Here is a 12,197-nt window from a genome sequence, read left to right as displayed (position 1 = left end):
AAAGATTGTGAACTTTGATGGACCATAGCAGGGAAGCACCAGATTAATTATTTCTAACGCACAATCTTAGTGAATCGCTGCACACAGCATTATAGACAGACAATGCACATTTAGTGAACTGTCCAAATTTGTAAGTAAATGTGCCCCTGTATGTTAAAGCTTTCTAAAGTTAAAACAATTATAGTGACACATCTCAGATTATAAAAATAGGGCTTGGTCACGAAGGTACCACTAGCTGGTAGACATATTAAAATACAAATACTTACCTACGCTCCTCCGGATGTTGATCCTGGCAGTGTCCCTAAGCTTGACACGCCGGGATCATCTAAAGAAGAAACTTAGATTTAGCAGCCCTGAGCGCAGAGACGAGATGTCCGTCGCTTCGGGCTGCTAATTATGCACGCCTCTTGCACCTCCAAGGTCACACGAGAGCCGTGAATTTGCGCCTTATGCATGACAGATGCCTCCCTTTCCCATGCAGAGGGAGGTGACATCACTTAGGTGGTGTGCAACATTAGCAGTCTGGAGCATCGGGCATCTCATCCCCACAGCTAGTGGTAGATTTCCTTTAACCTTCATGAACAAGCCCTATTTTTATAATCTGAGATGTGTTACTATAATTGGTTTTAACTTTTGCTGAATGTCATGACTTTTGCTTGCCGTATCGTGGATCTCATCCAATTGTGATATGTAACGAATTTCCTACTTTTTCCATGGTCCTGCAAGACCTCATTGCAATCACATGTATTCTATTTTATCCATTATGTTAGTTTTTTTTATAAAGGAAAAATAAAAATAATAACATATTTCAATAAAATGTAAGAAAAAACAGAATAAAGTAAATAGAGAGTTGGCAACATGTACTATTTATCAATGTCTGAAATTGGAATATTCTTCACTGCGATTGAAATTATTATCACCATTTACATTGAGGGTTTTTTCCAGTGGACACATAAGATGTGCAATAATATAAAGTTCTAGCCCTGGTTAACAAGTTTGGCAGGGGGCAGGTCTCTTCTGTGTGTTAGTGCTCTGTAAGTCACATAAATGAGTGTCGCTTCATTTTCTCCATTATGCTGTGGGACACAAGTTGTGTTTAAAGTTGCCTTTAGGTCACCTTTATTGTGGTGTTGGCAGCCTAATAGAGTAAAAATGTGCTGACAGACTCCATTTAATCTCAACCTTGTTGTTTGTTGGCTTTAATACAGGTCATGTTTTTATATTAAAAGCATCTTTGAGAAGACTTCATAGTGGTTATGTCTTGTATATAAAAAGTAGTGATGCTAAGCTCACAGTAGACTTTATTTGTTTGCTGATATTTCACTACTCAAGTACAGTAAATGTAATCAACTGTAATTGTCTTCTTGGCACAAATAATATATCATAATCCTGCTCTACCATGCCAATCTTTGTCAGAATTACTAATGAGATTACTGGTTTTAGCATTGCAAGAAAGTGTGCAAGTCTCTAAATCCCACCTCTCTGTATTTTTAGGCTGCTTAAGCTTTCATTGAGAAGGACAGAATCCATAAGAAGAAATTAAAAGCGGAATTGCAGTCGTGACTTGTCTGCTTTTGTTTGGGTGCCAGACAGCAGTGACTCGAGCATCAGCTGCCTAGTGAAGGTAGAAGCTAGAGGATGCTTCAGGAGAACGTGGCAAGATATTGGGTAACATTCTAAGAGCTAAATTTGGAGTTCCTTCAGCTACGGATACCCTGAAGAGACATCATGGCCACCTCCAGGCTTGTTAATAGAAACACCAGGGACATAGCAAATGTAATGCAAAGGTTGCAAGGTAAGTGAGCTTCATATGAACAGACATAGAATACTCTAACTTTTTAAATACAACTTTGCTCTGTCGTAATTTCATATGTTAAAATCAAAGCTTGCTAAAATAATGCACAAGCTATAATAATATGGAACATGTACGAAAGACACAAGACACTTCAGAAAATCAGTAAAGATAATATAACCTAATGGTTTTCACATATTAAAACCCATATTCTTATATGCCCCGTGGTCTGTATAGTGTAAGAACTTGTTGGTGCTATATAAATAAAGATTTGAAGATTCAATTTAAAGCAAACCTGCCACCAGGAATGTCATTGAGCTTACAGTAACACAATAAGAGGAAACAGAGCTCCAAATGTAACCCCTTTGCCTCCATGTAAACTGATGTAGAAGCAGTGATAAATCTCCCCCTATGGGTGTATGTAGCCCAGCTGTGTATTATGAGCCTCAGCAACAGCTAAGGTGTGTATTGTGATGTTCTTCAGCAGCTGAGGTGTATATTATGATGTTCAGCAGATTTGGTTTGTATCATGATATTCAGCAGCACTTGAGGCGTGGATTGTGAAGTTCTGCAGCAGCAGAGGTTTGTACTACAAGGTTCTGCAGCAGCAGATGTGTGTGTTATGAGGGTCTGTAGCATCTGTCAACATAACTTGATGGGAAAGGAGGGGTTGGGTGTAAGTTTTGTAGTTTGCCCTGTTGACTTAATGAGCTAGAAACAACCCTGGCTCCATGTGCAGCCACTGTGCACAGCACCATGCATTATGCAAGTGCTCCAAGCACCGGCAGCACAATGACGTTACAGTGGTCATGGTTAGGGAGATGGGGGCCCTTTAGGAATATTGGCCTGGGGACAAGAGGACTCTAGTTACACCACTTGAACGATCATGTTTCAGGGGAAGCACACACATACTGCATGCATGTGGTTGATTTCTTTAATTGGTGCCAATAGGAAGTACAATTTGTTCCACAGAAAGCAAGCTCTCTGAGGGTGATAGCACAAGTGGCGTTTTGAGCGCGTTTTTGGCTAGTTTTTTAAGCAGTCCGTCAAAAACCGCATGTGTTAAAAAACACATGTGTTTTTGACCAGTTTAAACTAAATTAAGTGGTCAAACCTGTCAAAAACGGAAGCGTTTTTCAAAAACGCATGTGTTTTTTAACGGACTGCTTAAAAACGGGCCAAAAACGCGCTCAAAACGGCACGGCACAAAGTGTGACGGCACGTTTGAAAACGCAAACGCAGACAAAGCCTCGCCTACTGGGGCGGGCCGCGGCCCGATCACATCGGCGTTTCTATGAAAATGCCTGCGATCGTGAAAGAGCTGCCGATGTTTTGCGTTAATTTAACACAAAACACCGGCGGCTCGTTCCCGATCGCAGGCGTTTCCAAAGAAGGTGGGCGCTGGCTTTGTTTGCGTTTTCAAACGCAGACAAAGCGCTACGTGTGGCACCAGACTTGGGGTGCACGTCGCGTTTAATGCATGCATTGCAACAGCTGAAGAGAGATTTGTCTAATTAAACAGCTGTTAACACTTGCGTTTACAAAATGCATGTGTTTGTTAACGCAGTGTTAACACATGTGGTATGTAAATGCAATTGTTAACAGCTGTTTAATTAGGCAAATCTCTCTTCAGCTGTTGTTAACGCATGCGTTAAACGTGACATGTGACTGCAACCTTACAGGTCTGTAAATGGAAGATCTAAAAAGTTTTGGCTTTTGGAATGAGGTGAACGAAAAACTGAATTGCTAAATTAAAAAAGGGCATCAGTGGCAAGGGTTAATCAAAAGAATCTCATCTTTTACAAAGAGCCATAATCCTTATGTGACTTTAGGTCCGATATAGTTCAAAATAGAGGCATCTGAAGTGTTGCTCCCTCTTCAGTCTCTAAAAGTGACTCATCTCAGGTAAAAAGTGACTATCTCTACTCTTTTGCCTATGGCCGGCGGCAAACGTGCCATTTGAACAGTCCGTTAAAAAAACCCATCCGTTTTTGACAGGCTTTACCAATTATTTTAATTAAAACTGGTCAAAAACGGAGGTGTTTTCAAAAAACGCATGTGTTTTCTAATGGACTGCTTAAAAATGGCTCAAAAACGGGTTCAAAACGCCACGTGTGCTGCCAGCCTATGGCTTCGGAGGTGATAATTTTTTTTATATGTAAAAACAGGTGAGAAAAAAGGGAGTACTAAAAAGCATCTTTTTATACCCTACATATAGATGTTGGCATATTTTTAGAGTAAAAGATGCTGACAACCCCCTTAAATGGGTTTTCGAGCGATTTTATTATCTATCCACAGAATCAGCCTTTAAAGGATATTGGTGCGGTGAAATACCACAAACCCCGTAGAATAACTCTTTAAATCTACTGCTACCCGCAGTACAATAGTATATGCTACATTGTGAACTGTTGTGGGTATGTTTTATATTACTCTCACCTGACCGTTACTAATGTAGAGCTAAATATTTACATAGATGTTGAGCCTACATGGCATCAACCTCTATTTGCTGTGAGTTCAGACATAATGGATGAACATCATTTGCATCATGAACAGATTGTAGGCTCCTTATGACTGTGTTTATCTGTTTTCTGAGTTAAATGTTTATGCCAGCTGTTGGACACTATAAACTCAATATGTTGCTATTGCTGCACTCATTTCCATAAATGACTTAGTAAATGGAAACTGTTATGTATTAATAAATGATTAATCTGCATTGCAGATACATTGTTATGCTAGAAAATGATGATGCTATTATATTAGCTTTGTAAGACTATGTATTAAATTACACTACAATTTCTGGCCTACAGTAAGTTGTGCCTGAGCACAACCAGCTTTTATGTGCAAAAGACAAGTGCATCCTTCCTGTTATGGCCTTTTTTGGGCAATACAGGACAAAAAGCACAACCAAAAAAGTTGATATCTAACTGTAGCAAATTTTGCCTTCAAAAATAAAAACACAGAAATGCCATATATAGTATAAGCCTAGTTTTTCAGCACAAAAAAATGTGCTGAAACCCCAAACTCGGCTTATACTTGAGTGTAAAAAAAATATAGGTTTTACCGGGTTTTTGTGGTAAAATTAGGGGCCTCGGCTTATACTTGGGTCGACTTATACTCGAGTATATACGGTACATAATTTTTCATTAATTAAAAACCTACTGTTAGGATCAGTAAACAAAAAGGGGTTAATGGGTTGAGGGTGATGCCAAACATGGAGTTTTCGGTCTGTTTTTAAGCATGCGTTTTTAATAATAATCTTTATTTATATAGCTCCATCAAATTCTGTAGCGCTTTACAAATCATAGGGGACATATACAAATATAATATTACCCTGTTTCCCCTAAAATAAGACATCCCCCCGAAAATAAGACCTAGTACAATTTTGTTTAGGATTAGAAATATAAGGCCTCCCCTGAAAATAAGACCTAGCGGCAGTCATTGCAGCTGCTCCCCCCACACCATACATTAGTATTAGTAAATCTTTTAGATGCTGCAGAAGGTTGTGACATGGGGAAGAATTCATGGAATTAAATCACAAGCTCTTGTGCTGCAAATTTGATAACAGCAGCCACCAGGATAGGAAGGGTCATTGATGGAAAGTGATTTTACTAAACATAAGAGACTGGGGCCAATGATTCTAATAGAAATGGAATCACAAGAAATACAGCAGGAAATTCAGAGTTTGGAGAGTTATAAAGAAGTTAGAGAAGTTGTTTTTTGTTCAACGATAAATGTAAATTCTTGTTCATGGAAAAATAAGACATCCCCTGAAAATAAGACCTAGTGCCTCTTTAGGAGCAAAAATGAATATAAGACACTGTCTTATTTTCGGGGAAACAGGGTACATTACACAGAATAAACAGTCATATGGAACAATAGGAGTGAGGGCCCTGCTAACAAGAGCTTAACCCCTTCCCGACTTGCGCCGTACTAGTACGGTGCAAGCCGGGTCCCGGTGCATGGAGCAGGTGCGGGCCGAGCCCTCTCCATGGCCGGTAAGTCTTTGCTGCATATTGCAGCAAAGGCTTACCGGTAACACACGAAAATGGTTTTACCGTCGTTCGCTTCGGCAATGCGCCGCCATCTTGCCGTGGATCATTGCTCCCTATGATGTCATCGGGGAGCGGCGATCCGTCGCCATGACAGCCTCAGGTCTTCCGAAGACCCGAGGCTGTCTCGTTTTAACCCATTCATTACAATGTGCTATCCGCACATTGTAATGAATAAGGAGGAAAATTCCCATATACTGCCATACTGTAGTTTTTAACAGCGTTCTACCCCGTAATGGAAAATAGCGCCCAAAGTCAAAAATGGCACTTTTTTGCCATTTTGAAAAATATAAAAAAATCTATAAAAAGTGATCAAAATTATAGCAATGAAAACTCCATCAAAAGTCGGAAAAAATTACACCACCCACATCCCCGTACGTTATTGGCGCCAGAATATGGCAAAATTAAAAAAAATAAAATTGTACAGGAGGTTTTAATTTTTGTAAATGTATGAAAACATTATAAAACCTATACAAATATGGTATCCCCGTGATTGTACTGACCCAAAGAATAAAGTAGACATGTAATTTGTGGCGCATAGTAAAAGCTGTAAAATCCAAGCCCACAAGAAAATGGAGCAAATGCGTTTTTTCACCATTTTCACTGCATTTGGAATTTTTTGCCGCTTCCCAGTACAAAACATGGCTAATGTTTTGCGTAACAAATTGTACTTCATTGTGACGGTATTTAATTCCATCACAGAGCTCTTTATGTGGAAAAATAAAAAAGTTAGATTTTTGAAGGTGGTGATTGAAAAATGGAAGTGAAAAAAAACTAAAAAGGTCGTTAAGGGGATAAAGACTTAGTTTTTAAAATGCATCTGTTTTTTGACTGTTTACCATGCGGTTGGCTGCTTACAATATGTTTATCTATTAAGATAATTGGGAAAAACGGTCAAAAATGGTTGAAAAACGTTTTAAATAGGGACCAAAATTGCGATGTGTGGCATCGCCCTTATACATTTGTCACCTTGGTTCCTTTTTATGGAAACATATAAAAGGAGTTTGCAATGTAGATTACCGTATATTCTGCTCCTGTGTAATCCCCATTTCATTTGGAAGTTGCCACATTCCTGTGAATGCAGATGTTGTGTTATGCTTATGAACAATACTTGCTGCAAAGTTTTTGTATTACTGTTATTGTGTTTATTATTAAAGGGGTTGTGCCAAGTTATTCCCTATACACAGGATAGCGGATAGAAATCCGATCAGTGAGAGTTTACTAAGGCATTAATGCTCATGGGAAAACAGGAGTAATGTGCCAAATGCAAATGACTGCAAGGTTATAGTAAAGCATATAACGTCGATTCCCATGCTCTAGAATCTTTAGGAAGACAACCAAACAACCTAATTTACAATCCTGTTGAATATTGTGCGCATTTGTAAAAAAATATGTGTGTTTTTGGTATTTGATCTTCTCATTAGAGAACATCCTTTTTTTGTTTTGTTTGAAAGTCATTATTATCTCGCTCTGCTGTGTGGTAGTCCTGTGCTAGTAGTAATAGTGCTGTAGTAATGAGGCGTCATGGTGACCTGGACACTGGGGAATGAGTTGTACTACTGTACATGAAAGCAGAAAACTGCAATTGAATAGTAGACTGCAAACATTGAGTTGTAAATTCCGAGAACCTTCAGTGCATTCCTGAGGCTGTACATACGCTATTCTCTGTTTGTGTAACTAAGGAAGCCATGGGAGGGGCTGTGCCATGTGAGGCACAATATCTTTTCAGTTGTTGATGGGATTGTATACAAGCTGTTCTCTAGGAGCCGGCTGGGGGTTGAACATACTTTCTAAACCATACAAGTGACAACTGTTAGCCCTGTTATAAAATCTGGAGTACTAATGGTTCGCATGTGTACTTTACAGTACTCGGTCTCAGAATTGTAGGTAACATGTCTATAATATAGATATATTCTATGCTTGACTACATTGGTCCCTAACCTATTTCCATCAGTCATCTGGCTTCAATTTAATCCTAGTTTGTGTGTATAAGATAGATTTTCCACGGCCTCTGAATACAAGATGGGTTACTGTAGTTTTTCTTAAAGGGGTTTTTCCACAAAGACAAGTTAGGCCCTATCCACGGTTCTGGGACCCCTGCAGATCGCGAAAACAATGGGTCTGAACGACCCCTTGTCGCTCCATGAGACTAATGGAGCAGACGGCCAAGCATGACCATTCTGCTCCATTAATCTCTATGGTGCTGACAGAGATCGGTAAGCGCGGTGCTTTGCAATTTCCATCAGCTCCTTAGAGATTAATGGAGCAGAACAGTCATACGCGGCGGCTGCTCCATGAGACCTAGGAGCAGCAGAGGGGTCGGTCGCGATTTCAAAATCTGCAGGGGATCTCCGCACCCCCACTGAGACCCACACTGATCAGTGGCGGTGTCGCGGCTGCGTGACTTCTTAATGTAAGGGCCCACACGGTGCATACAATATGACGTCACGTGGCTGCGACACCACCGCATCATAGTGATGCGCCCAAGCCGGATGAGCGGGAGTCGGAGCCTCAGGGCTCGGCAGAAGAAGTCGTAGGGTGAGTATATAAATATATATTTTTTTTCATATAGGGCCCGGGAATGGGGGGTTTAGTGGGTACTGTGAGCGTTTGATAGGAAAACGGAGGGGCCCTTGAACACAGTGCCACAAGACCCCTCATGATGGCGGCCCAGCGTGCAAGGGCTGTCTATATACTGAGTGGGCACGTGCAGAGTCTAGCTTGTCATGGCTCAAAAAATGTTTTGGTCAAAAAAATTGTGAATAATCTTATGTATCAATGTGGGAATGGACGCTGGTGGGGAGGGGGTCCCACAAAAATCTTCCATTAGGAATTTTGGGGCCCCTGGCCCCTTTCAAAATGCATGCCCTGGGGTGTTTAGCTGAGTACCCCCAGCCCCCCCAGCCATCTCTGCCAAAGAAATGTGTTGTAACAGAACAGCAATTAAGATGAGAGATTGCCTTTAACAAGCACGACTTTTATTTTAGTGTTTACTCCCTAACAATTATGTTTCACATACATTATGCTGCTTGATAATGCTTTCTATTAAAAGAAATCTACTTCAATATTCTAACTTTATTAACCATCCATGCTGCTAGGTGGCTTCCCTCTGGACCCTGACTTTTACAAGCATCAGAAAGCACTTTTAACCCCCTACTCACTCAACGCTTTCACTTTCCCGGTGACTGTTGAGATCTAGCGGCAGAACAGAGCTCATACTCATGGCTGTTGATGGAGGTGGTCACAAGTGCTTCAGGGGAGTGTGAGAGCATGAGCCCTGGAGGTGTTCTGGTAACGCTTCCGCCCCCCAAAGTTTTAGTTAAAATGTTTTAGTTAAAAGTTAAGGTAAAAGTTCATTTTAGAAGTTATTTAACTTATAAACATATGCCTGTATTCATACTGTTGGGGTCTGCCCGGTAAATGAATGGTTAATGGTTAGAATCCCTCAGCATTTATTACTGCTAATGTTATGAACTCATGCATATATGACAGGACCCTGTGACTGGTGCTTATGCACAGTTCCCATTGCTCGGTACTATGGATGCTGAGGCCGCAGCCTCTCGATTTATGCGGCTGTGCTGGATGTGTGGCCGGGCTAACATATGCACAAGCAGCACCCCCCATAGCCTTGAAAGTGAAGTGCCCTGTTATTGCAAGCATATCTTTTTCTGTAGAAATCCCATGGTTTCAGTACAGACACAACTTAATCTTAATTTATATGCATATGAAATTTTGGTGTGCTATAGACATGGCCATAAAGCCCAGTGTACCCTCTTTCCCAGTTTCACTGTGTGAGTAGGGCTCCGTCGATCAAGAGGAAGGAGCATGATGGTGAAATTGGGCAATAGAGGGTGCACTGAATCCATTCACTTGGATTTTTAATATGATCATTTGCATATAGATAAAATGAGATTTTTCTGTGATAGGATTTTTTTCATGAAAGAAATGCTTATGATGCAATGCATGTCACCTATAGTGTCATATGTTTAGGTCATGTATGACCTAGAACCTAAAACAGCTCCTTTTAGTAGATCTTTGTGCCTGGTCCCTTTGTGGCATGCTACATTGCATCCATATAACAATTTTCTTCCTATTGGAAAAATAGGTCATGAAAAAGCTCTTTAGGGCAGACATACAGAGTGAAGAATGGGTCCCATATTATGTCCAAGCGTTCTGTAATTTGACCTCTTGTTGACAGGATTTATTATAAGTAATGACATGACAGGTAACAAGTGAATGGTGTAATGCACATCAATGTCATCTTATTATAGTGTCTTACTTGCTTCTTAAAGTGCTTACACAACATTGTACACGCTCCCAGGCTTGCTCTTCATGTTAATAGGATTATATAATACATGCACTATTGTGACTCAACAGCCAGATATATGTTACAGCAGTTTAAATTGCGTTCAATTCAACTTTTTGTGATTGCAACAGAACAAAAAAACCTGTATTGTGTTGTTTTTGTTTTTTTTTATAAAGGGGCTATCCCACTATAAGAACATATTACTTCTTCCCAGAATAGGGGACACCTGAGGAATCGCTGGGAATTGGACTGCTGAGATCTGATGATGAGGTTATCTGTCCCGTGTCTGTTATGGAGCTCCAAATGGAGCTGTTCTGTGTGGTATTTTTCTGACAGCAAGTTTTTTGGCGGGTTTCTACTATGATTCAGAACACAGAAGAACGTCCTCTATTGGGCACTGTACATTGATTGTGCCTTTTGTGTCTTAATGTGGTATTATTGTGGGTTTCTAGTGTAATATGTGAAAACATTTCTATGATTACAATTTCTTTGTAACAATAGAGGAAAAGATAGATGTGTTCACTGCATGCAGTCTGTGAATGATTCACAGATCCATATTTTACTGGCCACGCTTTGCCTTTACAGAGTGTAAATTACTGTACACTTTTGATTATTATTCTTATAGGAAAGCTACTTAAGTAAATACAAAGCTGCCAATGACTATTTGTAAGCCACCACCAGTGTTCACACCTATAGTCAATATATACTAATGCGGGTAAGCTGCTAAAATATCTGCGGAAATATTTGTAGACATCTCAAGTAGGAGACTGTTGAACTAACAAATGATGCAGAGTTTTATTTTTACATCTTCGCTTTTGTAAAAACAAAGAACAGAATTTACTTTTACCAAACTGACCAAGACTTCACCTTTTCTGGCATGCTTGTTTTTGTAAATTCAGTATATTTGTTTCAATGGGGGTGTAGTTTTTTATATGGATAACCTGTTCTCAGGATCAGGGTGCTGTGACATGTAGTGCTTTGACTCTGTTCAGGAATCGAAGCGCCTAGGGCGTGGAAACACAGGTGATTGGTAACCAGCACCCGGTGTCTTGTATTGTCAAAATGAAAGACACCAGGTGCTGTTTACCGATAGATACACATATGTGATTGGGCCGTTGCACACTGATCCCAGTGAAGTTTGATCCCGTTTCTAAACAAGTCAAAGCATTACATGTGACAGCACCCGAAGCAAGGTCAGCGGCAAAATGTCTGCCCAAAATGGGAGTACCCTTTTAACCTCTGTCCTGGATGAAGGATATCCAATCTACAACTGTAGGTAATACAACAGAGGGTAATACTTCATACTGTTGAAGCGAATATAATGGCTTGTCAAGTTTACGGCTGGTTATTTCTCCACCCACTTTTTTACTTTATGGTTTCTTTTTAACAGTTACTTTATATTGTAGCTGTTTTATGTAACAATGTCTCAATAGCAGTGGAATGCAGGAATGCATTGTCCATTGTAGCATAGGAGTTTCAAGACAATTTCTTTCATAACTATATTAATATGAACTGTCATAAACCAAAACTTTTGTTGTGAATCCGGCTAAGGAGGATGAGGAGTGGTTATTGTAGGATTGAATGCTGCAGGATTTGAAAAGATAAGTTGGTTACAGGAATGTGCTGATTTCCTGCATCACAAAAGATAGGGCAGGTCCTATTTCTGTCCATCTTTGCGGCACGTTCACTTCAAATGGTCTATGGACTTCAGGTGAGCCCCAAGCGACAGGAGTGTGCATGAGGCCTAACGTATTACTGCACTCACATATTATCTATTGTTTATGTGTTTATATTTACAGTGCCTGATACGTGTCTATAGTTAGAGTGTCTGATATGTATTCACTGATTCCTAGTCCCCTCTGCATTCAACCACAATGGCCACCAGCTCTCCTGGAGATATTGTGCTTTTAGTTTGAAATGCTTCACCATGCTCTCAGATTGGCACATGTCACCATACAATACCCAAGTGATCCTAAATTCTGGCATGGGAGAGTTAGAGGATTAGTTAGGTGAGTATTAGATATTTTATGCAAATTAGAAGCTAAAACCA

At 40.1% G+C, this 12,197-nt stretch overlaps 1 protein-coding gene across 2 annotated transcripts in view; it reads left to right on the top strand.

Annotated features, from left to right (window-relative positions):
• SYNE1 (spectrin repeat containing nuclear envelope protein 1) overlaps positions 1-12,197 on the top strand; it is a 476,843-nt gene that overhangs the window by 16,920 nt on the left and 447,726 nt on the right. For both annotated transcript variants that reach the window (XM_072140948.1, XM_072140950.1), the window contains exon 2: positions 1,495-1,795. In XM_072140948.1, coding sequence (XP_071997049.1) covers positions 1,729-1,795 — 67 coding nt within the window. In that variant the 5' untranslated portion in view covers positions 1,495-1,728. The remainder of the gene's footprint in view (positions 1-1,494; positions 1,796-12,197) is intronic.

This window comes from Engystomops pustulosus, chromosome 3, assembly GCF_040894005.1.
Source record: "Engystomops pustulosus chromosome 3, aEngPut4.maternal, whole genome shotgun sequence".
Classification (NCBI taxonomy): Eukaryota; Metazoa; Chordata; class Amphibia; order Anura; family Leptodactylidae; genus Engystomops; species Engystomops pustulosus.
This window is presented reverse-complemented; position numbering and strand designations above follow the sequence as displayed.